At 47.7% G+C, this 27,818-nt stretch overlaps 1 protein-coding gene across 1 annotated transcript; it reads left to right on the forward strand.

Annotated features, from left to right (window-relative positions):
* The first annotated feature begins 136 nt into the window (after window positions 1–136).
* On the forward strand, window positions 137–16,697 carry Sidpn (bHLH protein similar to Deadpan). Its single transcript, XM_071784675.1, has 3 exons — window positions 137–1,286; window positions 7,866–8,093; window positions 13,401–16,697. Exons 1-3 carry the CDS (start codon window positions 1,122–1,124, stop codon window positions 14,415–14,417), a joined length of 1,410 nt encoding a protein of 469 aa, XP_071640776.1. The 5' UTR covers window positions 137–1,121; the 3' UTR covers window positions 14,418–16,697.
* The last annotated feature ends 11,121 nt before the right edge of the window (window positions 16,698–27,818 follow it).

Consider the following 27,818-nt stretch of genomic DNA (forward strand, 5'->3'; position numbering starts at 1 on the left):
CAACCACGACGCGGGCCCCTCGTCACCCCGCCGTCACCCCCCGCAGCCGACGCGCGGCCTCGGCGCGCCAAGTTCGCCGCGTACAGCCGCCAGCTACCGCTCAGCGCTCGGCGCTCGCCGCCTCACAGTCCGTCACCGTCGCTCGTTGTGCGAGCAACACGCGGACGTCTCCGGAGTCAGGCTGCACGCACTGCGTGTGTTTTTGTCGTCGTACCGTTGACACAGTGACGGATCGAGTTTGACCCCTGTGTTGCGATAGCATGCACGAGGGTGGATTCTCACGTTGCGCTCGAATTCGACGCTCGTAAATCCGCGATTCAGGAAATTAACATAAAACATTCGATATATCCCGTATATTGCGGAAAGGACTTTTTTTCCTAAGGAAGATCGAGTGGTCCCAACTCGATCGCGATCTCAACTTGACAAAGGCGCCCTTTAGTGCGCGTTGTCAAAGCTTTCAGTGAAAGCGGGACGCTGAACGTTATTCGTCAGTCGCGCGAGAACTTGTGAACGTGTGCGCTTCGATTGTTTATCGACCACTTGCTGCACCTCGTGAGACAGTCCCTGAAACGGACGAGGAGTTCGACGAGAATCCAGCGGGAAACGGACGAGCCACGACGGCCGTTTCGCTCCGCGAGTGACAAGTGGTCGGCGACGCGTGGTTAACCACGTGGCGCGGTGTGTTGCGCCGGTGTACAGCCGCCTGGGTGGCGTGAGGATTTTCGCGGGACTCTCTTTCCCTCTTCCGGGCGCGCGTGTGCCGGAGAATCGCGCGTGCACACGACGGACACGAGGTGACAGTACTCGTTGGTGATTGATCTCACGAGCGAGCGGACGTTTCGCGGCTTCGTCAAACGATCCTAACGTTAACGATCGATCCTCGCGCCTGTCGGTCTCTCTCGAGGCATTCGCGAGGGCATGGTGCAACAGTGATTAGTCCCGCCGTATATCATCGCCGGTGCCAACAGCAGAGTCGCAAGGGTAGCGCGGGGGGTCCGGTGGTGGTAGTCTGGTCTCGCCGTCGCAGGCCGCCGCGAGATGCTGAGAGCCTCGGCCGTCCAGTCCAGCCAATCACGTAGGGTGCTGCGATCTGTGCCGAGGGCCGTCGCGGCCTGCTAAGGATGACCGCGCGTCTACACTCGCTGAGGCACCAGGAGAAGAAATCAGCCGGCAGCAGCCACAGACAGCACCACCAGCATCAGCAGGCCGTGCATCAGGGTCCGAGCCCGGCACCGAGCCCCAGCCCCAGCCTCAGCCCGAGCCCGAAACATTCGGACGGACGAAGAGTGAGTATAAGTAATAGCGGTGTATTTGAAACGAGCGCCGAAAAATGAATTTTGATTCAAAAAGCTATCTCAACCTCTGAAACCGAGTAACAAATTTTTAAGAAAGGATATTATTTCCTCATACATATTATAGGATCTCAAATATTAGCGTTAATGTTCCTGAAATTAATTAGGGAATGTATGTAGATGTGTGGGTGGGGTGCGAGTGAGAGTAGAATTTAGAATGGAAATTGCAGCGCAAGCACGTAAAAAGATCATTTAATCATAGATTTTAAGAATAAAAGAAAAAGGAGAAGTCGAGCGTGCGGGGGTGCGACACTCTCACCCCTTGCAACGCAGCGCACACGACCACGCGTCCCAGAACGCAACTCACCCTACCTCCCGATTTCTACCTCCTGCGCACTTAATCTGCGATGATGAGTTCGCTGTTGTGACGCGAACCCGATACTGGACACGTGCGTCGTTTACACAACCGCTTGTCGTCCAAACCCTATACGTGAGAATTCGCTGATTTGTCAGTTGGGCCTCCAAATATACGGAAAGCACGGCAGTACAATATTCGCGTTAGATAAACATGAAATGCATTGTTGCGAAAAAAGTAGATAGACTATTTCTCTGGAAAATTAACTCTCACTTTTCCTCTTAGCTTTAATTTGATTTACCAAATGCATATCTACGTATTATAATACTTTTTACTTTAGCTGAAATAGTTTTATTTTTTACTCGTATTTAATATTTTGCAAAGAAAATATCAAATAAATTATATTAATATAATATTGAATTTATATTACAAAAATAGATCAAGTTTCCAAGATACTTTTTGTACTTTTTATACGTCGAATTATAAAGAATCTAAAGGAAGAGACAACGTTGCGACTTGCGAGTCGCGGCGTTCAGCATGACTTCCAGGAAAAGTTGGCGATTAAAAACTTGCGGCAAAAAGGAGCGCCAGCTCGGCGTTACTTCTAACAACTCTGTTATCCTCTCTCTAATCTCTGCGAAGTGTGTCAGTTTTGCAACGCGACAGAATCTGCAGGACCGCGGATTTCGAAGGTCCGACCTTCGCTCGTTTCCGGATCGTAAAAAAAATAAAAAAAGCGCGCGCGGTTGCGGTGGCAATAGATACGCCGCGCGAGGCATAAAACTGATATCGCTCCCCACGTGGGCGCGCCGTTAAAATCGCAGCGAAACGCGCTACATACCCGAACCGTTGAGCTATTAAGCGGCGAGATACGCGTGCCGACACAGGCGAGATTAAAATGTACCGTCAGAGGAGATAAAATTCGACACGTTAGAACAGATCGTATCGTCGTCGCACTTGGTGGCATAATTCTTTGCATAATTGACATTGTCTACGTCGAGATAACAAATCTAAAAGTATAGCAATCGTTCTCTCAATCCTTCTCGAATTATATGGCGAAATTGTAGCTAGGAGAGCACGTGACAAATGAATAAATGAATTTCCTTGTTTCTCCTTGCCGTGCGGCAAAACGCAGCAGGTCGCAAGGGCACGTCGCGGCACGAACGACGAACGATGCGTGTCGGAGAGCCTTGTGACGCCAATTTGCAGTAATTGGACGTATTTACGAGCGGTTATCATACAGATCGTCCGGACGCCCCCGCCCGCGTGGTCGGCGCCGTTCAAAAAAAAAAGTAGCTGTAATTCAGTTTATCCAATTAATTCGTCGGTTCGGAAATGTGGCGGGATCACGCGTCATCTAAAGACCACGCTGTATTTGCCGCGCGTATAGAATTTTTCATCTGTAACTACGACGTAACATTTGGATAACTTTAACTCCCGCGCTCCTTGCACAAATTGCACGGAATATTCACCGAAATATATTCATGAATTCTTAAATAAAAATAATCGGAGATTAACGCGCGATTTCACGGTTTCGCGCTCGCTCCGCGAAATTCCGTGTACCGAGAGTACTCGCGCGTGAATCCCGCGGTGTACACGTGCGTCAAATGCGGCTAGGAGGTGCCCTTTTAAGGCGATCCACGTTGCGTGTGAGAGTACGTTCGCTCGAGCGCGCCTGGAGCGCGAGCGGCGGTATCCTATTAGGAAAGTTTCCACGGTGACGAAAGGGCGTAACTTCGTGCACTCGTCTTTATTAGCGGAGTGGATTCGCGGCGGAAGACACGCGCGTCGCGAATGCGTGCTTAATAACGCAGGAATTTTAGGTGAAAAACTTTTTATCACAATTTTTTTTTTGTAACCAAAACTTTTTTTTACAATCTGAAATCTGTCTTTTCGTTTTAAATGGAAAATATGACAAAAAATTAAAAGGAGACAAATTGTACGCATATTAAATCAGAAATTATGATAGATTACATGTCAATAATTGATGTTTATGGCTATTGTTCTTGTATGTAGTGTAGTTGTATATTTCTTTATTGTTAATTTTTGGCTACAGGATATATTTTACATCTTAATCCGCCTCATCTCAAACACACACAAAGGCGAATAGTAAAAATTATAACATTTAAATGTTAACTTCCTACTCTGTCGCGTCTTGTTTTCGATTATCTTTTCTCTTGCGTTGAGGAATTTTCCTTCGCTCATTCACGTAGTCCGGATAAACAACCGGGGAAGGAAGCAAAATAATTAACCTCACGGATAGCGATGCTATGAATGAAAATACAAAAGATTCCACCAACACTTTTAAATCTTGTAATCGAACTATACTTAAAGACATTAGTTGGAGCGCCTAGTAGATCGAAGTGCGAGGTCCGAGGATTGAACAATGGCTTTTATATAAACGTGAGAGAATTTCCTAGGTTCATTCAGAAAACTTCCTCTCTCTCTTCTCGTGATAAGAAATTCGTAATTTTTATCGCGTTATCGGAGCGAGCGGTTAAAGGAATTTCAAAAGGACGCTGTTGATCCACCGAGGTCAATAAAGCCTCGCAGGATTTCGAAACTGGTGGGAGAGGAGAAGGGAAAGGAGGAAAAGAACGAAAGAGGAAGGAGAGACGCGGTGGACGCCGGTCGTCGTCGGGCGACGGCTTAATTGACGGCACTTAACGGATCGTCGTTATGCCTGGCTTAATTACCTGTCGCTCGTTGCCGCTGGTTCGCGCATTTTAATCGATTTATCATATGCGAAGCGAAGGCGACGACGTGCCCGAATATGACAATGCAATGGACGGACATGCGACGATTACGTCTCCAGAATTCAAAAAGAAGCGATTTGAGCTTACCGAATTTCCTTGAAAGTAAAAACTTTAACCGTATCTTTTAAAAACTAGTTCAAAGTAGCGAAATAATTTTAACGCTCTTTATGAAACATCTATGCATCAATAATGAAAAAGAAAAATAAAACTGTAGAATAAATTTTTTTAAATTAGGAACACTATTAAGCGTCAGCCTCGATATTTTTTGGCGGTGTTGCGATTTGCGATTAACATAGATTAATTCTTGCTAAAAATAACGCTGTTCAATCCTCACGTGTTGCATATGAAAGCAATTTGCGATAAGTCTGTATTTAAAAAGCGTTAGCATCTATGAATCGTATGGCCTTAGCTTCGATGTGCACAATGCACCGAAAAAATGGCCGTGACCGACCCACTGTTAGCGATGACTGGTGTTAAAACAGTCTGGTTGAAAAAAAAAAAAAAAATTCCGGCGAGGTTCGCACGTCGATGCTGATTCACAATGCTGTCGCCGTACGTGACGCGAAGTCGCAAACAACGAGAATGTGATTTATCGCGCGTAACGCGCTAATCGGCGGCACCGTCAAAGTCACGCCGTCACGCCGCGCCGCGCCGCGCCGCGCCGCGCTCGCAGCTTGTCCCCCCTTTATCTCCCTTCTCTTTTTCCGCGCGCGCCTATCTTTCTAAGTCACGCCAACTGAAAGAGCGTCACGATAGCGGGAATTATCTTAGGGGTTACAAATTTTTCGGTGGCTATCGGAGGAGCGGTGGAATTGAAGCGGAAAAATCCCTTTTCTTTGAAAGAAAGGTCTGCGACGAGCAGTAATTAACGTTTTAAAAAAAAAACAATGATAGAGCGAAGAGGGCGAAACTCGACGTTACTGATAATTCGCGCTTCTTCCAACGATTAAAATATTTGTCAGTCTTTTATTAGCGAGAATTTTTTTTATCGAAAGAATAGATTCTTCAAGCGCCAACGATACCTTTTAAATCTTCTACCGATTGCGAGCGTCGTCGGCTTTCGTTCAAGGAGTGCGAATCGAAGCGAAAGGAAAAGGAAGAGGGAGCAAATGGTCCACGACTAACCCAGTTTCAGCCTCCGAATCACCGAGGCGTAATTTAAACGCCTCTATTACAAAATTCCTCTCCCGTTTCACCCGCAGGCACGCATGCACACGTACACACACACATACAAAGAGAGATACATCTAGACTTCTAGATGAGCGAACGAGGCCCGCACGAGAGTCCATCGTCGACAGACGCGCGTCTTCCCCCTTCTCCCTCCGCGCGTCCATCGCCCGCCCTTCATGCGCGCCTCTCGTAATAATAGAAGGACGCGACAGAGCAAGAGTGCCGTGCCGGTCGGCGGCGATGACACGCGCGTGCACACGCACACACACACACGTACACGCGCGCGCGCGCGGACCACGTACGCACGCACACGAATACGCATGACCGCGCGGCGGCTCGCTCGTTTGTTTACCCGTCGCGGCGCTCCCGTGTGAACGCACCGCGCCGACTTCGCCTCGTCGTCCTCCTCCTCTTCTCCTCCCTCCCCGACCTTCTCCCCCGATCCCACCTTCTCGGTTTACTCTTCGTCGCCCTCGACGTATCTGCGGTGCCCCGCTCGCTCCGCACGCGTCCTCGCCTCTTATCCCTCTCGCCGACCCTCTCTCTCCTCCGTCGCTCTCTCGCGCGCGGTAGTCGCAATTCTCCCCCCTTCCCCTTTCTCGTTAGAGCCCGACTTTGCCCGTCTTCGTCGTTCCGCGCGTCGCTTCTGCTCGCGACTTCCATCTCCGTCGCTCTCTCGTCCGCCCCGTATCTATCGCCGTGTCTCTCATCTCTCTTTCTCTCTCCGCGTGGCGCTCTGTAGCTCGCTACCTTCGTCTCTCACAGGGGGATACCCGCTGTCTCCTTTTCATCCGACCTCGCCGTCTCTCTTTCTCTCTCTCTCTTCTCTCTGGCACGCAGTCTTCTCTCGTTCCACGCCGTGAATATCTGTCGTCTCCCGCCTCGGCGGCGGACGTGCCTTTGCCGGTCCGGCCTCGCCATTTCGCACGCTATCCTCTTCCCACGTGGAACGTCGGCGTTTTGCTTTTTGTGTTCCTGCGTCTCCCTTTCCGTATCTCCTTTCTCCTCTAAACGTCGCTTCGCGATCTCGCTCTCGCCTCTACTCCACACTCCACGTTCCTCGTCTCGATAGATTAACGATTAGTGCGTCCGGCAAAATTATCACGCGTAGCACCTGCGCGAGAAGTAAATTTGCCGCTGACGTGAGCTTCCGAGACACCCGGTGCGTGTGCGCCTTCAACCTCCTCCGTCATCCGTTTCAGTCTGATCCACTTTATCCGGCTCTATCTCCGCTCATCTACGACTGTCGCGCATCTCGCGTCGTCGGAGATTGCCCCTCCCTCCTCGACCCGCGTCTCTCTCAGTGAACGACGCGACCGACGTCGGCACACCGCCAGTGAGTCGAGAGACTCGAAAGAGCCACAAAAAAGAAGTGGAAGATTATTCGGAACGTTGAGACGCTCGTAAAGAACCGGCCTGCGAGAGAGGCCGTACCTCCCGTTTCTTCCTACAGCGGCAAGAACTTCGATATTTCAGGCTCGGATGATGTGACATCCATCGTTGCCGCCACAGCTACGTTTGAACTTTCCTGGAGACTGAAATGGGAAACGAGGCGAGAACGCGCGAAAGGGTAGTACCGCGTTCCTGAAGGGATGGAAGTCGACTAAAAGAAACGGAGGAGGAAAACGAGAAGCCGGGCTCTCGTATACCTTATCCGGACTTAAAACCTGCTTACGCTCGATCTAGAACCGGTAGTGTCCCCGTAAAATCGACCACCCGGGCTCCGCGCGCACCCTGGATCCCCAGCTAAGGGAAAAAGAGAGACGCGGAAGCGCGCGAAATAGGTTGATACTCCTCGATAGTTTTGTCCGGACCTCGGCACTCGACGCGTTTGCCTTTCTCTCTCTGTCTCTCTCTCTTCTCTCTCGAATGGTCCGTGTCATTCTCCCGCCGTTGTTTCGCCCGCTCGCTCGTCACGCTCATCGCCGGCGGCTCCTCGTAAATCACCTCTTCCGCGAAGCGCGCGCGCAAAAAAAAAGAAATAGTGTACTCCGGCTAGGATAGAGGAGTGTGTTCCATCCAGGCAACACGTTGACCTACTGTCGTTAAACCGCGAACGTTCGCGCGCTAGGAGCTCGGATGAAAGCTGTTTCAAGTTATTACTACTTTTTTTTTAACATAAAGAACATCAAAAACATACTTATAATCTCTGGTTTCGGGAATAGCGACGCGTACTTCGGATCATGCGAATGTCCGACGGATAATTGCTGTGTGTTCTAATCCGCGTATTACCGGTCACGTTGTTGATAGACGTATTAAAGAAAGATCGTTTTCTTGCCCTCTCTTTTTCAGGCTAACAAACCACTAATGGAAAAACGACGACGAGCAAGGATCAACCAGTCCTTGGCGGCGCTGAAGGCGCTCATCCTCGACAGCGCCCGCCTGGAGAACACCAAGCACAGCAAGCTCGAGAAAGCCGATATCTTGGAGCTTACGGTCAGGCATCTGCAGCGGCAGAGATCGCTCGCTCAGCCCGGTCTGTCCAGGTACAAGGCAGGATACCAGGACTGCTCCAGAGAGGTAAGGGACACTTTTATACCTTAGGAGAGCGCGACGCGATATTATATTTTTAATGATTTTTAATAATCCACGAAGGGGAAAGTGTTACAACTTTTATGAATCATCACAGCCGTTGAAATTTTAGTTTTACTAATGTGAAAGAGAAAATCTGCTTTAAAAGAACATATCTTTCTCGTTTGAAAATCCCGATCGATACGCCCGTATACCTTCGAGAAAATAAAACGAGGACCACATCGGCGAGGCCGACTACGATGCGGAAAAACGCGAGTTTTGCGTCACGTTTACCATTATACTCCGCACGTTTCGTCACGGGTTAGCACGGGAAAGGAACGCGGACGGGGATGAGGGAGCGGTGGGAGAGGGTGGTGAAAAAATTCCAACGCGTCCCCGGCGTACACCGAGGAGCGTGTAATCGGAGAACTCGGCGGAACTGGTTCGTGTTACACGGCGGAGAGGGATTTCTACCCGGTGGAAGAAGAACCCACCCGAAACCACCCTGCCCTCCGTCCCCTCCTTTCCCCGCCCGCCCTATCTCCACGACGACGATAGGTATCTAACGTATCGGGTTGTCGCCGGGGAGTCTCGCGTGACTCCAGCGAAGCTCAATCGCTCGTTCGTTAAGGAACGTCCAGTCGCGAAATCAGGGGAAACTCGTTGAAAGCGGACACCCCGTAAGTGCCCATCGCCCAGAATTTGCCGGATGAAACCTTGTGGTCGGATCTCCTGGTCGAGTCAGGTAGTCGCCCGATCGGGGAAGAGGGGGAGGGAAAGAGCCTTTAGTTTTCGGTTTCTGCGCGCAAAGACCCGGGCGCAAAGTGGAATTGTGTGACCAAAATCAATCTCTACATATAGCAAATGCCAAGAATGGAAAAATTTTTACCGAAAATATCGTACGGTTAAAGAGAGAAGCATTACAATTTTGCAAAAACCTATTGTTACATATAAATTTAACATTTATTTATCAAAACCGTAGCATTTTATTGTTCATGAGCCATTACATAACTTATGTCTTTCGCAATGCATTGTATTAAATAATCACAGTATTATGCAATAATCCAACTTACGGGTATCCCTAGAAAAATCTGTTGCTCGGAACAAATTTTTTTTCCGAACTTTGTCCTCGTCTAGGCGGTACGGAGCGCGATACGCCGCGCCGCAGCACGTCGTATATCTTCATCGGTACGGCGCGGCACAAACGTGCCGCAGAACTCGAGGCGTCGCGTCGCGTCGAGTCGATTGTCGGCTCGCTCGCCTCGACAAAGCGCACTTGTCACGATACAAAGCCCGGCCGTGCGCGTTGTACCTGTCGTGCGACCGCCTTATCAGAATGCTCACCGATAAAGTCGCCGACTTCCCGGCGCTAGGATATCACCGCTGGAAAGATGCAGCCCACACGAGGCGCGCGTGCTAGGAGTAACTATGCGTCAAAGGGAGAACACACAAATTGGGAAGTTATTCTCGTTGAAAAATCACACGTGTGAGAGCAGGACGTATACTCGAGGAGTTTTAATCTTCTGCGGTCTTACGTCGAAGAGTAATCACTGTAATATATAGGTAGCTGTTATTTTAATTCTTACGAAATTGCTTTTCAAATTTTATCGCAACTCTTACAAAATCGTATTTACCCCGTACACGCGGATAATTATTTTATCAAATAAATGTTTCATATATATGGTACACATGGGCACACACATACGAGTGCTGATTGAAGAATTCTGAGATTGCATTACATGTGTATTATTCCGCGCGCAACTGCGCAACGCAACGATGACAGCCATCCAAGGCCAAGGTCTTCTGCGTACACACACCGATATGGACCAGTAGCGTTCTACGTAAACGTTCTCACGTTCTATAATTTGATATGTACTCTAGCTAGGATACGGCACGGGTAGATATTTCTTTAATTGCGCGATAAAAGCGCGCTATCGGAATTTCACGTCAAACTTGAGAAAAGTAATTAAGAGACTTTCGAAATGCTGAATCAATTGTGCAGTTGGACAGGCAGCAGCCCCGGGAGCTCAAAAACATACAACGCGAATTCCGTGACATCCTCTTTAAGGAAAAGCGCGGCAGTAGTACTTTCCATTCTTGCGACAATAGAATAAATCGGAATAGCAACGTCGGACTTGCTTACAGTTCTCACTTAGTCGCTTATCATTCTTGATCACTTTCAAATCTTGAGAAACTTACGTGAAAAGAAGTCTCCCATTGATAAAGAGGAGAAGCCGCGGCCGTTTCTTAAAGAGGATGTCACAAAATTCGCCGTTACACGTTCTCCAGTCGTTTTGGAGCGCGGTAAAAAGAATTGGTATGCATTAGATTATTGATATATGAAGGTAGTTTTGTTCCAGTGTCACCACGCGCGGCATCAAGTTTAGAATAATATAGCCCCGAAAGTTTTCGATGAGCCCTCGTATATTAATAAGAAAATTGTTATTTAATACAGAGCATATGTAACACGAAACTCAAAACTTAATATATTCAAAATTATGTCTTTTATTTATTATATTTTCGCGCTTTCGTTCATTAATAGTCTGTATGCAAAAACAAGCCTGGAGTCAATTCACCAACTTCGTGCGGAGATTCCCGGGTTGGGAAACTCCTCTCTCAGAATGTAAAATCTTTTAATTTCAATTGCAGAATAGATCCGGGGAGGGGGGGGGGGATCGAATTTCGCGACGCTCCCTGTGTTTCGGAGAGTCGAGGGAGCGTGTCTGAAATTTCGGGTGACGAGTTGAACGCCGCCCGGGCGAAATCACGGCGCGTGTGATATACGAGGCAAGGTAGGAAAGAAAGAAGAAAAGAAAGAAAAGACGGAGAGTGAGAACGAAGGAGCGAGTGTCCCTGCGGGGCAAACTTTATGGTCTTATAAAACTGACGGTCGACCAAGGCGACATGTCTTGCCATTGCCCGCGGTCCTTCCCATCCTCCCCTCGGGATCTCGTTTCGCCCGTCGAAAGTATTGTAACATTTCTGCTCGTCTCTGCGAGCGCGAAACGCGCTATTCGTCGTTCGTTCCTGCCTCTCTCAATGTCGAAAAGTAAAACGGGAACCGGGCGCGGCGAAACCTCGAAACATCGACATTTTCCGGAAACTCCGGGAGATCGGTATGCGCATGAAAATTAATGGGTTCCCCGAGGAATTCTAAAGCGCATCTGCAATCATATATAATAAACTCTTCGGTTTCTTCGAAGCGGATCTTACTTTAACGGAATTTTAATTCTGAAGCTAAAAGTTAGCCCAGACACGCTCGATGAATTGTCGTCGAATTTTCTTTGAGACAGACTACGAATTTGTCAAAGGGTCTGAGGATCGCGTGTGTATGTATGTATATATGTATATATGTATATATTCCTGAAATACAAGAACGGCACGATTCACTTTGAGAGGGAGAGATACGCGAAAACCAGGTCAAAAACCACCCACGCATAGAGATGATTTCTCTTTTACGTGGAACACATATAAATATTCTGTAAAGAAACCGATTCTTAAAATATAGTAGTTACGTACATTAAAGAGTATCGATCGTTATCATCTTTTCTTTGATATTAATTTAATTCTCCGTTTGTACTTATACAGTTTATTTGCATTCTCTGTGCAGGGTCTCACATTTGACGCTATTTTTCCCTACTTTAAAGTATTCAGAAAAATCCGGACAAAATCACAAAACGTACGTCTATCTACATTGTAGTTGACGAATTTGAAGTCAGTTTGATAACCATCGCTTATTTAATATTTTCTGGCAGGCTTGCCAGTTTTGCAGTTACGAGCAGATGTCACTTTTTCTTGGACGCCGTAGACCCGCGTATACAGACGGAGGGTTAATTTATGACTCTTTAGAAACATACACATGCATAATAAGATCGAAAGTGCGAATTTCGTTTCTCCTAATTGCTGACGTGTGCGATTAACCCACATTCGCGGATATCTGCTCGATACGCGATCTTTCTCCCCGAAGTCGTCTCTTTCCAGCGGGAGGCGGCGGTGGTAGCGGCGGGATTCGGTTGCTTTATTTTGAAGCAGCGACCCATAAAAGCTCTCTCGCGCGCGTTCGCGGCTCGCCGCAGAATTATTGTCCGCCGCCAGCGGCGGCGCGGCGGCAACGGCGACGATAGTTTCGCTGGCGAAGCAACGCGCGCTCGATACGCCGCCGTGTGAAATATAGCGCGCGATACGCTACGCGATTAGAGATCAATCGCGCCGCTTCCGCCCGAATCGCCGCCGCTTCCACTCGCAATTCGGCCCTCTTCCGGTCTACCGCGACCTCGTGTTGTAACGGTCGCGCGCTACTGACTTTTTCGACGATTCATCGTTTTTCGCGCGCACCGTACATCGATTAAAATGCGATATAATTCACGGATATTATTTCCCAGTTTTTGAAATTCCACAGATTCACGTTACGATTTCTCAAATTTCTTCCCGACTTTCGAATAAAAATGCGAAGACATATCCGTTGGCGTTGAGAAAACTCTATCCGAATTCGTCGAAGATACGCCCTCGCACACGGGTTATCTTAAATTCTTGCGGCAAAATTTCGTCTAATGCGCAATTCAATCTTCCTCTTTAATTATCTCGAAATATCGAACCCCGCCGGTGCATTATTATAAAATCCCGCCTGATTATCTTCCGCGCGCAGCACGTTAATCAGCGGGCCGCTCTAAGCGCGCGTTAATTAGTGATTCGCGGCGATAATAACTGGCCGCGAAAAGTTCGCGCAGTTGCGTCGTCGCAGCTCCACCCGACCAACGGGTTAAAGAGCGTTTTATCGCGCCGGTTGTTATCGCCGACACGTACGAAAATAAATTACGGGCCAGCGCGCGGGGGGTCCGTCCAGGTCGCGCGCAGCGTGGGAGGGGTACCGCGGGTACCGGGCAACAAATAATCACGCGGCGCCCGTTACTCGACCGTACTGTGCGGATTAAAGAGCGAAATATTCAATTACGTCTGGCGGTCGATAATGACTGACGCGCGCGATCCCGCGCCCGTGGTCGAGAGCGGAATTTCCAGCGCGCACAATATATTTTCCCGGCGTTGACTCGCGCAAATGTCTGTTCATCGCGCTACCCGCTCGCAAAAATCGTCCCTCCACCACTCGTGGTATTGTTCGCAGATTGGCTGTCGCGAGAAGCTCGATCGTTCCCTTCTGAACGACGTCAGTTCCCGGCGCCGCTCAATGTCTCGGTTTCGTGACCGCTCGCGTGCGTTTGCATGAAATTCTAAGATCACGAGCATTATTCAACCGCACGAGGCGTGCGCGTTTACCGATGGACCGGCATCTACATCGTTGGTGTCGTTGTCGTGTTTCAGGTGAGTCGCTATCTCGATGCGCCAGACATCATCACGGGCAACACCACGCCGATGGACCCGGCGGTGAAGCAGCGGCTGCTTCGCCACCTCGACAGCTGCGTGTCGGAGCTCGACCTGGACCTGGGCTCGCGGCCGGACAGCGGCCTGGGCAGCAGCCCGGGCAGCGTGACGGATCGCGTGGCGGGAACGACGAGCCCGGGCCCGCTGGACCACCACGTGCCGGTCGGGCCGCATTGCAGCGCCGCGCTCACGCCAGCCGGCCTGATCAAGTCCGAGATCCCGGAGATGGTGGAGGCGGCACGGCCGGACAGCAGCACCACCGCCGGCGACGAGAACAACAACAGCAGCCGGCCGACCTCCGCCTTCAGTCAGGTGAACCCGGCGACGTTGGACCCGCACCATCCGCATCATCCGTCGGGCCTGCCGGTCGATCAGGCGTCCACGTCGCAGCAGAATCCCAATATGCTCTCCGTGGTGCAGGTGATACCCTCCCGATTGCCGGACGGCCAAGTGGTCTTCCTGCTGCCGAGCCACTACGTGCAACTGGCGGCGGCAGCCGCGGCGAACGGCATCAGCATCGGGCCGAATCCACCAACGGCGATCTGGGCGGCGACCAACATGTCGCTGCTCAAGGCAACCGATAAGCTGGCGAAGCGACCGCACGAGGACATCGGCCAGGAGTGGCAGGATCCTACCGGTGGCCTGAAGCCCAGCAAGAGCCCGCGGATGGAACAGCCGGAACAGCCGCTCGACTTCACCACCACGTCCAAGAAGATGAAGACCGCCAGCTCGAGAAACTCGACGCACTCCGGCGTCGTCGATCACCACCATCATCTGCGGCAGCAGCAGCAACACCAGCAGCAGGCCCGTCTACCGACCGAGACCGGCGGTCCCATCGTCCACGAAGATAGACCGTCTAGTCACGCGGACAGCGAGGTCGCCGTCGGCATGCCTTCCCCGTCGCCAGTCGGCCAGCAGCCGGTCAAGGATGAGGAGGGCATGTGGAGACCATGGTAAAGATCCGATGTTCTTTATCTTTGTAAATAGAAGTGTATCTTGTGAAGCGCGCGTGTGCGAAACCGGAAATCGCGCCGGTGCGCAGCTGCGATCGTCGTCTACCGCGGAAATCTTCCTTACATAGCTCTACGATCAAGTCGTGTAACCCTTAGCACGTATCTGGATGATTGGTCTCTTCGGTCAGTAAAATCGACGCACGTTATTGGAAATAATTTTGGAGATGTAAAATTGTCGTAGATTTTAAAAATTATTTTTAAGATAGGTGCGCGCCATTGAAATTTTTCAAGTCCGGACGCGAGAAACTTAATATTTTTCTGACAAAGTAGCGATTGAAGATACGAGAGGAATTGTCGCGTTTATTTCGGGGCGCACGTTGCAAATTGTTCATTGCGGCACATAGCGAGCTCGAGAGAGATACGTCCCTGGGCGAAAATGCGCGTACATTTCGAAAAGTGCTCCTCAATTAGCGTAATATGATTCTCAAAAGAGTGGCGATACGCGAAGCCAAAAGTAATTAACGCGCGATATTTATTTACGTTATTACGAGGGGGAGAATTGGCAATGACACAATTTTCGCGATAATGCAATCCGCAATCGCGGGGTTGCGCGATCGGCGAGTTTTCACAGGCGCGCGGGAAATTAACGCGATTGGCGTTAATATCGAGAGGAATGCTAATTGGCAGAGGAGGGGCACTCGAAATTACCCCTTTCGCGCAGCCGCAAGGTCGACGAATTTTACCGCACCGTCGAAAGTGATAATATACCGTTATTATTCTACCGATCTTTGGGATTTTCGCGCTCGAGGCAGAGAGCCGAGGAAAACCGCGGCTGACTTTTTTCCTTCCCCCCCCCCCGCCCTCTCTCCCGTCGCACCATTTGCGCTCGGCTGTCGGAAACGAGTACACGGAAAAGGCGTATGCGCATTCTCGCCTAATAACTCCGCGCGCGCGTGACGTCAGCGTTTCTTGCGACGGCGCTAATGAAGCCTTTAATTTGCATCGCGTCCAAAAGTGCGCCGCGGTCGTTAAATCCGCTGCACAGCGCTCCAGCGTTATTCTCGCGAAAGCGCCGTTCGAATAACGAGCGCGTTCGACGCCTCGGCGTTTGCGTCGCGCGCAAATGCCCGAGATTTTCGCCACGGCGAGACGATTGCGGAACGGGCGATTCAACCGAGGGGATGAAACCGTAAACGAGCGAGGCCGTAGGCGAGACATAACGTAACACGGAACATTTAATGATCTTATAGCGTGACTCGAAAAGAGATAAAGTGCCGTGTACTTCCTTTTATTTCGAAGACCGCGCGGTTTGCCGCGCGCTATTTTTAGAAACATTCAGAAAGGTGAGGACGTATTAATCTACGACGCCTATTTTAATTTCGTTACGGAAAACGTTCAACACGAAATTAAGCCACTCCAGGCGTTACGTCTCGCCAGCCAAAGTATTCGATCTTCATTTTATTTTGATTTATATAATATTTGCGTATATTTCCTCTTCAGTCTCGGTATCGATCGGATTCGATCCGAATTGATTTGTGCTTCTCCCCCCCCCGTGGAATAAGACTGACGGGGCGAGGAACAGAAGCGACGACGACGCGCAGCGACGCGAATGTCTCGAGGAGAGCGGTTGCGAATGCCAAAACAAGAGAGCGAGTGTGAGACCAGGATTGTAAAAACTTATACGCCTAAACTTCTGCAATTTTTCCCTGTGGAGACAGCGGAGCCGCTCGGTCCCGCGAGTTTGCGATTGTGCAAAAGCGACAAAAGAAATCGTTTTGACGTAGTTGCGCGTGAAAACGCGCTACAAGATAACTGTATGTATGTAAATGATGGAGTAATTAGTTTACGATTATTAAGAGAGAAAGAGAGCGCGCGCGAGAGAGAGAGAAAGGGCAGCGAGTATGCGAGAGAATGAGGAAGAGAGAGAGAGAGAGAGAAAGGAAGAATGCGTGCGTTTTAGTCCGCCATTCATGTACATAGCCTCTCGATCGGAATTATTGCTATTTGCGAGATATAGATTTATTTTGATGTTATCTAGGTGTATACGGCGAGAGAGAGAGAGAAAGAGAGAGCAAAAGAGAGAAAGAGGATGCGTTTGTGTGCGTGTATCGCGCGAATAGCGAGCGTTCTTTTGTGGAGGCGCGACCAACAATCGCGCTCAGCGTAGCGAGAAGTCATCATCTCACCTAATTTACGTCTGTAATTGCTAAATATCCTGGGATTCGAATTCCTTATTCGATGTACTTAGACACGCAGTCAATATAGGCATGTATATTGAACTGTATACGTTACGCCCATGTGTCTTTTTATTATTATTCCCCGCCTAATCTAATAACGAAATCGATTGTCCGATCCACGATTCCTAAGCTTCCCAAGAATTTCGATTTAATCCCCCTAGTTAGGATTCTTTCTTTCCTCGATCTCGATTATAGTCTACGTATAGGTAACAGCAGTCTTCGAAGCTAATCGTCGGACGTTGATCAAGAATTGTCTAAGGTAAGTACTTAAATTATAATTTTTAATAATCTGTGAAACATATAAATAAAAAAAGGTATGCCCAGGATACGTGAATGTACATACTTCGAAAATTTTAATAAAATACATGGAGTTTTTTCCAATTCTCCGCGGTATAGTCTCTCATACTTTTCTTGTCTCGTCGCGGTTCTAAAATATCGAGGAGCACCGCCCGAAATCGGTTTCGAATCGGCCGGGATCATATCCCTCGCTTGTTCCCTTCCTTTTTTTTTTGTCAATTTGCATCGCCTTGCGCGGTCGACCTTCGGCGAGCGCCTTTCGCGAGGAAAAGGCGACGGCAACGACAGGCGGTGGGATCGTTAATGCGATTTTTTCCTGGCCATTAAACTTTTTGCCGGGACGTCCCGGGCGGCGCGGCGCGCGCTGCCGGAGAAACCGATTACCGATCGTTAAAGTCTGCCTGTTTGCGCCCGGCGAAATGACCGTTCGCACGCCTTTCCTGTGCCTGCCCGCCGCGCGTATAACCGTAACGTAAAACGGGCGTAAAGTCCGCTTGGCAAATGAGCCAAATCCGTTTCCGCGACTGCCCGTTTACCGGAAACCGGTTTGTCGGAACGCCGAGGCCCCTCCGACACGTAATTAACGATAAAACGAACATCTCACGGAGAGGCCGCTCCTTTCGGATAAGGACGACGCAGTTCTCGGCGAGACTCTTCCTAAGAACTTTAATGGTGCGGATCACCTTATTTAGAGTCACGCCGTTCTCTAAGCAGCAAATGTGCGTTAGAGCGTAGACACGCCCGCGTGTTTTTTTATAATCTCATATATATATATATATATTTTAATAGAGCTTCCGCGAATCTTCGATTTTCATCACGTTACGTAAAATGTAATGTCGAACATTGAGCAAGATATCGATAGTTTAAAAAATATCTAATTCTTCACTCTTTGATCTTTGACCTCGTGGATTCGGTGGATTATCCACTTTAACACAATCCATGAATTCACAGATTCTCGTCTGAAAATTTATTCGTAGAATTCCTCGAAGTCACAAAGTGTCCCGACCGTTCGTAGAAAATATTCCTCATTATCCAAAAAAAAAATGGAGCACAGATACGCCCGCCTGTACTTTATAATTTCGTATATTTTTCTGAGAGATCGCTTTCGCTTATTTTTTATTTTCATCGCATCATTATATAACATAGAATGACGAGTAAAATATCGATAGTTTAAAAATATCACGATTTCTCCTCAATTTTTAATTTCGGAAATTCGCTTTACGTAATCATGGAATCCATATTATATAGTTCCTCGAAGTCATGAAAGTGCGTTTGTAGAAAATGTTCCGTCTCATCGAAAGAAAAATTAGAGCGAACAGATCGAGGCCGCGTTGTGCAAGTTGGGAAAAGAGCGATTATCATTATCCGACGAGCTTACAATCGGCGCTTTATCGCACAATCTCGCCGCAAAAGCACGCAACGACTGATCCCCGACTGGCGCGTAGCGCGACGCAATCAATTTTTTGTCGTTTGGCAAATAAAATCTAATGCACACGTACGCGCGCGTGCACACTCACACATACACATACATATATATGGACACGCGCGTGTACGTATGTACGTAATAATGGATCAGTCCTGCCGCGTAGATCAAGTTACGTGATCGCGCAACAATCACGGCAATTATGGACGAGAGATCAATCGATACCGTGTGCGATCATCCCGCACGAATGGAAAAAGTGTAAGAGAGAAAAAAGAAGTGAGAGAGAGAGAGAGACAGAGAAATTCGCAACATCGATCCGCGCTTGGCTTCGATTGTTTCCATGACGAAAGAACGTGGAAAACTCATCAGGGTCTTTAGTAATACTTGTTATAATACGCAGTTTGCGTTATCTTTTTCATTTAAATTAAAAGTTTTAGATGTTTTCTGCCACTAATCTTTCTTCATTTCGCATCAATATTATTATTTTTAAAATTATTTATATTATAATAATTTATTTTATAATAATAGTTTTTAATTATTGACGTCTCACCCAATGTTCGATATTACACGATCTCACATAACGTTATGCATAAAATATTCTGAAACATTTTTAAAAAAGCGCTCCTCGGTGGAAATAGAGAAATCAATGTTCTCATAAGCGTGCGGTGACGTCGGAATTTAGCGAAACTGTCGGCGTGGTTTTCATCCGAAAACAAGGCAAATCTCTCTCTTTCTCTATTTCTTGGCTCATTCGCCCACGGCTCCTTCCCTTGCCTAATGCATAATATATGTAGCGCCGCAGCGCTTCTTCTCCTTCCGCGAGGAGAAGGCACTGCAATACTCTGCATTATTGATGCGCCTTATCTGCCGCGTGAAATCCGCGTAGTACACGTTTAGACGCCGCGCCGTCACGCGACGGCGATCAGTCGAATTTATATGCCGTGAAATATTCGACGTTGAAAATTATCAAGTTCATAAAACAGTCAGACGGACTTGAAATATATCTGGCGGCAACGAGGCCAACGATCAGCAAAGAAAGTCTTCATCTCTCGAAGAAGCGCGCGATACCGTGTCGATGTATACTACCTTGTACACGCGCGAGTCAGATCCGGAAAAAAAGATCGAACGAACGAGTAAATGAACGATCGAGCGACTGGATTTTATTAGCACCTCGGGGCCTGGAGGTCCGGGTCCAAAGTTGTAATTTTACAGATGCGGAGAAGAAGACAAGAGACGCGCCGGGATAGACGGAAAGAGAGACATCGGTTTATTATTAGCCAGACATAAAGAGAGAACGAGAAACGCTATTTATTAAAGGGGGCAGCGAGGAGAATGAAAAAAAAAAGGGAAGCCGAAGCAGAAGGTGCGTGCTGTTGACTACTGGCGAGGGCAGTCTTTAAATCAGAGGCTTTTAGATCACATCCGTCTCGAGATTCATGGCGCGGTGCTTTCCTCTGCCCCTCTCTCTCTCTCTCTCTCTCTGGATTTTGTTTTATTCCCTTCCCTTCTTTCTCCCTTTCTCTCGACTTTGTATGGCCACTAATTGAGCCGTATCATTAGCATACGCTGTCGCTTCTCCGTCCGCTCGTCAGGCACCTGACCGGCTATTAAAAGCTCATTATTGCGAGGTTTTACGCGGGCGCGCGCGTAATTTCAGCTCTCCGCCGACCGATTCGTCTCTCGTGACAACCGCGACTCTCACATTATCCCGTTTCTCTCCTCTCTCTTTATCCCTTTCCCTGATCCTGTCTCCCTGCTTCGGATCTTTCTCTCCCTGCGGCTCCTACGTGTAAGTCTTGGTAGCTTTACGCCACCGACATCTTTCGCCAAGCGTCTTTCGAGCAATCGATCGCTGCGCATGTAAAATACGATCTTGACTGTGCAAAACGGCAATTGATCGAGCGCGATTATTTATTTGGTGTTCCATCCGATTGCGGATGGAACAACTACTATCGCGATTTATTACCGCGGTTCGATACTCTACATAAGAGTTGACGGTTTAAATCGAGAACATTAGACATAGTTATAATTAAAATTGAGAAGTTCAGTGCGAGAATACTATAACATGTACATAATATATAAATTCTCAGAGGTCCATTTTAAATACGAACACATTTTAAATACAATTAAGATACAATTAATGTGTATTTAAATACATTTTCTACGATTATATTTAAATACATTTCGATACAATTTTAGGGACAAAACTGGAACCTTTCTTAAAAGTTACTTACGAGTTTGCCTTGCTTTTGTCTTTCGACCTCGGTCGCAGAAAATTTCACGGAAGAGCAGCGGAGGAGGATGGAACCACGCAATAAGGTGAAACGAAGCATACACACACACACACACACACACACACACACACACACATGCACGTACACACCCACGCATACGAGGCGTGGCGGCTTCGTTGAAATTCGGACACGTACGTTGGCGAGCAATTAACCAAGCCGTCACCTTCTTCCCGGTTCGCCTCCCCTCGCCCCCGCCTCTCGCTTTCGCTAAATTAATTACACCGTGGAATTGAAAATTGCGTGTCGCATCCGCGTTCTCCGAAGAGGAAACGTGCGTGTGCAGAACTTCCGAGCGGATAACGAGAATCTGCTTACCGAGAGAGAGAGAGGAGGCCCCCACCCTCAGGGCAGTTCGGGAATTCGAAAAAAATCCCGAGGGGATCGGATATACGAGGGGGCTACTTGTTTACGGGAGGATGCACCTGCGCTACACCCGAGCTAATCATTGTCCTGACGTCGCCGGTTAACGCGCCAGATCACAGGGCGCTGTGAACAGCTATCTATCCACCTCCTCCTCGTGAGTAGCACACGGCCAATTTCGATTGATTATAGCAGGTGTGGATCGCGCGAGAGTTGTTTAGAACGAGAGTCCAAGGAAAAAATTCGAGGAATTCCCCTGAACAACGTGGCAAGATCGACGCGCGACTGACGCCAAGAGATACGTTTTTTAAGAAAACGTTAAATAACGGGACAATTAAAAGGAACGTTCCACGTTCCGTATCGCATTTTCAAACGGACGAAAAGAACTTTATCTTTAGTTATTTAACAACAAAATTAAAAATAATAATGTCCGTTCGTGTGTTTCCCATCTCTCGTCTTGTGAGACAAGTTACAATTTGACGAAATATTTCAAATCATTATTTCTCTTAAAAATCTTTTCTCTTAATAGTAATCTCTTACAATTTTCTTTTGCTTATTTTTATCTTAATAAATATCAACAACACCGATTATACTATTCCTTCATATCGTAAAATAAACATTTATTAGCCTTAAATTATCTTTATTGTAAATATTATATAGAATAAAATATATAAATACATTTACTTTATGTACTCCCTCAAATCGTAATCGGAATAATCAAAAGTAAACATATCCCTGTTATCAGGTGGTATCGAGGACATCAGAGCCAACTTATTTGTATTACTGAATTTCCATTCACGGAACGAAAAGTAACTCACAGCACGATTGGCCACAACTACTTGACAACAACACTACTTGACTTTAATATATTTCGCTCGTAAATTCTTCTGAAACGAACGGGCGAGATAGCATTACGCAATAAAAAATAGTTTTAATTCAAATTTTCTCGCGATTGGTTAACGATATCCGAGTTGTATTTTCGTCTGTTGTTTATCGAATCATCCGTAACGATCGTCGATTGTTTTGATGAAATTCAGATGAGGAAGATTGTCTGAGAAACGATGATAATAATAGGTGTTCCTTCCGATGAAGGGATTTCGGAGGTTCTCGTCGAATAAAATTGGGATACTATAAACACGTGATAAATTTATATAATGAGGGCCTGCAAGCGTGCAGGTGCATGTGCATGTGATCTCGCGCGGGGGAGAGGCAAGGGTTTCCGAAGTACGTGTGATCGTAAAGAAACACGCAATTAATAGGCGCGCGCGCGCGGCCAGATCGTGGAAAGGTATACCGAGCGTGATTACGATAGTTAGCTATCCCTATGCTTGACTACGTGTCTAACGATCTAACGATCTAGTGAATCTTGGCCGGTGGTTCCCAATTTTCGAAATCGTTCACCGAACAAACGAGGGTATCATTCCACCGCGGTCTGCTCAATGGCGACCAATCTTCACGATCGTTCTTGTTACGGGGAATAGGAGTCGGTGGTTTCGACCTCTTGGGTTAAAATTCTCCTGAATTTGGAGATTCTGACGAATTGGTTGTCAATGATGCTGGAAATTTCACAATACAATGATTGTTTCGTGCAAATATAATATATTTATCAAACCATTCCGGAAATCTTTGGATATATCTTCTCGCATATAAAGAATACGATGAACTCTATGTTCTGTATATTGCATATTGTAATAAAAATGTAAAATTCTTTCTTCAACGAGAGAAGCAAGATTTAATTTATATTCTATATTACTGTATTATAATTATTATTTAATAGAAACGTGTGGGGTAGGATTTAGTTTAAGGGAATCTCTCGATTTGATAGGGCGATTAGAAATTCTCGCGTTTCGTGGGCAAGGGAATATTCTTTTTCCTCTCGGAAAAAGAACGAGAGGCACGCTCTTGTTACGTATCCCCTTATTACGGCCTCCAATTGACACACGAGAGGCAGAAACGTCGAATCAGGGGAGCGTGAAAATAAGGAACGAACGCGTGGCCGAGAGTAATTAGCATCCCGTGGGTCATCAGGACGTCGGTGGGAGATCAATTCACGCCACGAACGTCGGTTCCGGCTTGTAATAAGGAGCGGCGCGGCCGATCCGTGCTCCTTAATTACCGCCTCGTCTATGAGCGCGGGGCGGTGAAGGGGGGAGAGAGGGGGAGGCGACTGCGGCGGGCGGCTGCCCTAATACTCCGACCATTATGCGATTAGATTGCACTTTGATCCTGCGCCGCGCTGCGCGTTTCAACGTCGCCCGCGGTGATCCTCTGGCGCGGATATATAATGGCGAGGGAGTGGATCTTTCTCTCCTCGGAAGGAAAGCGGATCTCCTAGCAACTATACGGATCGCCTCCTTCGACGAGAAAAACAAGATTTGTGTCGATTCTGTCGTCGTGTCTCTTCGATCTCTTCGGTTATTCGTCGCGATGGTCAAGTATAGAAGCAGAAAAATGTTCTTTGAAACACTAACTACTAATTGTGATTGGAAATTTCTGCGACAAAGTCAAATCATGGTGTGAAAATTTTCCAGAGTGTCGGAGGCGCGACAGTTTTAATCTGCTAGCTATAAAAATGTTATAAAAATAAGTTTCTGAATAATAAAGCTCAAGGAATATATCCTAATAATATTTCTTAATATAAAACATATTAATTGTCATATAATAACGCTATCGTTTAAATTTGATTGTATAAGATAAGAATTAATCTTCTAAATGACGTTAAAATTAAGTTTCTAAGTTGCAGGTAATGGAGAGAATTTTCACAAACCGAGTCTCACGGAACGCAAATGTAACATCATATTGTTCTCTGAAATTCAAAACGCTGCTGCTGCTGCAAAAAAAAAACCACTTATCCGCGTTTAAGCTAGGACGACGCGTTTTGGGAGTCTCATTCTGTATAATATTTCGTTCGCAAAGACGATTAAAGGTACGTTTATCCGAGTATTAGAAAGCGTACCGGAAGCGCACGCGGATTAAGCGACGACGCAAAATTGCGCGCAACCCCCCAGAGTGCGGTACGAAATGTCGGGTGAAATGCGGGAAGGGGAAATAAGCGGGGCGCCGATGAGAGAGAGAGGACGGAAAAGACTCTGGAGACACTGGAAACGCGTAGTTCGAGGGGATGAAACGCGGCGCCAGGGGCAACTGACGCGTCTGATGAGCTCCCTGTCTCCCCCGCCGCCCTCCGCTGTCCGATCCAGCTTCTCCCATCCTCTCTCCGCAAGCTTCTTGCTCACCCTCTTTCCTTACTTAAACCACCTTCCTTTCAACCCTCCAGCGATCACTTTGCGCCATCCCTATCCCTCTTCTGCTGCTCGCAGGTTCCGAGATCCTCAGCTTCTCCACTGTTCGGTTTCCCATGTTACTCCGTTCTCTCTGTCTGTCCCCTTTACTCTCCATCGTTTCGAATTTAATTGTTACGCACGAATTGCGAATTTGTTAAACGCTGACGAATGCTTTGCTATGCCTCGCGTGTCTCTTCGTTCAGATTAACGAAGAGTTCTGGATAACCGAATTGCAATTGACATTGACAAATCACGACGGAAAATTATTAAATATATTTGTTATATACATATATATAAAACATATAATTTTTACATTTCTTATTAATTTTCCGTATAAAAAAAAAATGACGTAGCAAGATTAAATAAGACCCTACACCCGACTCTTCGATATTCGGAGGAAAGCGTCATGTAACATTTATCATTTAAATCCCAACTCGATCGTTGTTGCTTAAACGTCTGCGCTAATTCGAGCACTTAAGCGCAACTTAATACGGATATTTATTACTGTGCCATTTAAATGTTTAACTATACGAAACGAGGGAGCGCGCGATATCCTCAAACACCTAGTAGGCGTCGGTGGGCGACTGCATCCTCCATTAAACTTACTTTACGGTATTAAGGATGTTCCGTCCGAGGCAGGACGTCTCCGAGCCGAGCCAATTTCCTTTCGTCGCCCGAGGCGCGCGGAACCTGCCCCCCCCCCCCCTCGTTCCCCCGTAGTCCATGAACGAGCGACCGTGCTCCCGACAACGATGGAAATGGCATCGAGCTACGGAAGGGCTGCAGGATCGAATTAATTAAGACCGCTGCGCGCCCGCTCGTGGCGAGATTCGTGGATCTCCGAGATACTCTCCTGGAGGTGCTTTTTACGATCGTCGCGACGATCGATAAATTAAGCGCGCGCGCGCGCGCGAGATCTTGGTAACGTGAGGAAAGTAGGATCCTTTCGGGACGAACGGATCAACTTAATATATATTGTAAATTCTTTTTATCGTAATCGTCATACCGAGATCTTCACGCTCATTTCGATCTTTAAGTGCAGCAATTTGACGTAGGATAAGAAGGGGCTACTTGAGTGCGGTTGAAAAAAATCGGATAAAAAATTTTCAAGACGCAGAGAGGAGCTTTTTGTCTTGAACATTTTTTATCCGATTTTTTCTTTAACTGACTCAAATAGCCCTTCCTTACTCTAGCTTGAATATGCGACACCTGTATAATAGTTTGGAATGGATTTTGTTATCGTTATTACGTTGATTTAACGCGGCAATCCCTAAATAAAATATGGACAATTTTGCGCGGCCCGTTCCGACTCTAATTAATTTTAACTGCGGCGATGTGTGTTTCGGTGGCTCACGATAATCCCCTAAATATCTTCCATCGCGATAAATTTCAAACTTATAGCCGATAACGCACGATCCTCTATTTCTCTTTTCGGCGAGACACGGTTCGCTCGTTCGATTTTGCCGCGAACGGCGCGCAAGTTACGAAAGCGCGCGAAATAACCCGGACAATTAATTCGCAATTCGTGTTGCGCGAGCGTAAGGAAAGAGGGGGGGAGGGGGAGGGGGGACGGAGAAGCCGCGATCTCTCAACTGCACCTCGCCAAGTCCGACCTTTTTAACCCTTCCCTCGACTTCCTCCCCCGATGCAACCACCCCTCCCCGCCTCCCCCCCCGCCGGCGCACCTCCCCCGTTCCCGCCGTCCCTTCTCGCGCCGCTTGCGAGCTGCTTTACAGCCCCTGTTTAACCACCTGTTACGCCGAGAGACTCGCGCTGAACTTCCGCGCTTTTCTTTTTCGCGAAACACGCGAGCACCACCCACAGCATCAGCCTCTGTCCCACCTCCTTCGCCCACCGTCGTCGTCGTCGTCGTCGTCACCGCCCGCGCTGCCGCCACCGTGGTGAAATCCGTCAGCATTTGTCCCCCTCGCGATCACCCTCTCGCGACGCACCCTCGTCGCGGTTCGAAACGCCGCGAAATGTCGCGGTTAAACGCGTAGGATTCCGCGCTTCGCGGTGTCCAAGTGTTCCCTCGTCGCGCTATATTGATTGTCGCGTATAACTGTATTTTTCGAAAGTTCAAAGTTCGCGGCCGACGGCAGCAGACTCTCCGGCAGTCGCCAATTACTGTCGATCCACCGCCATCGAACTGTCCGCCGCCGTCGCCCAGCACCGTGGGGTTGTCGATGACGGGATTTCATTCTCGAGAAATACCTCGAGTCTCTTCCTTGCCTTTTTGCCACGCCGCCGGCCACCAATACATTGAGTATTGATCGTGGCTCGAGGAACGTCTTCGGTGATAACCCTCGTCAACCAAAGCTCTCGCTCGTTGACGTGGGAAATACCGAAAAATTAGTATCGGACTTTGAGCCGCCTTAGAACGAGCTCGAAACGAGATCCCCCTCGTAAAGTCTTTAGCTTCACGAGGCTTCATGCAGAATCCTATACCTTTTGTCAAAAATGAAATACGTTAACATTTCTCGCGCAATGTAAAGTGACGAATTATGTATTTATATCGACGAGGGCGCGAGTCTTGGCCCTTCCTTAAACATATCGGGGAATGTATTCTTCGACATCTCCCAGAAAGTTACATTTTACATGGCGCTCAACGAGGAACTGGAAACGCGTTTGCTAAATATGAAACACACGCGCACCGTACAACTTTAGTTCTCCAGTTTATTACTAAAATTTCGCGAGTAAATAAGGCTCGGAGGAATTAATAGTTTCTATTACAAACGCATCGCTTGTAAATCCGAAATAAATTTTAGGGTCAATCCCAATTTTATTTAAATTCGTGTGTTATTAGGTATTATAAAAATTGTAAAGATATACGAAATCCCGGCGTTGTCTAGATTATCGCGTTTCATGCAGAAAACGGAGAAATCTATAAAATTCGCTGTAAATAGTAACTCGATATATAATGTTAACCGTTAATCGTTACAAGAGAGATTCCTGCCGAGTTCGATGCTTCCCTTCCTCTCAATTCTTGCATTATTTAAATCGACGTCGGAATCAACCTGAATTAAAACTAATTCGCAAAGTCGATCTCATTAAATGGGAATCTTTTTTGCGGATTAGGTCAGTCTTGTTGGTCGAACTTGTACGCATGATTGATAGCACCCGTGTCGCGAGGATATCGCGGGACGCAAGAATTTCGTCGACTGACTGCTCGCAGGCTCGGTCTGGCCTGTGCAAATTTGAGGTGCAACTACCGCCGAAAGGGTCCTCTGCTCGCAATATCTGAATTTCAAAGAGAGCCGCGTATTTCGAGGATATTGAAAATCCTCGGGCGGGCAGAGCCGAAGTTGCAGAAATGGCGAAACGACTGTTCCTCGATCCCCGCAAAGAAATAGATATATATATATATATATATATATATATATATAGGTAAATTGAGACAGCGAGCGCGCGCACAAGAGAGAGAGAGAGAGAGAGAGAGAGAGAGAGAAATATCCAAAGGAACGTTACGTATAAAAGTGCACGGCGACTCGACCAGCGGAGAGGAATATC

The sequence above is a fragment of the Temnothorax longispinosus genome, chromosome 7 (genome assembly GCF_030848805.1).
Source record: "Temnothorax longispinosus isolate EJ_2023e chromosome 7, Tlon_JGU_v1, whole genome shotgun sequence".
NCBI classification, from domain to species: domain Eukaryota; kingdom Metazoa; phylum Arthropoda; class Insecta; order Hymenoptera; family Formicidae; genus Temnothorax; species Temnothorax longispinosus.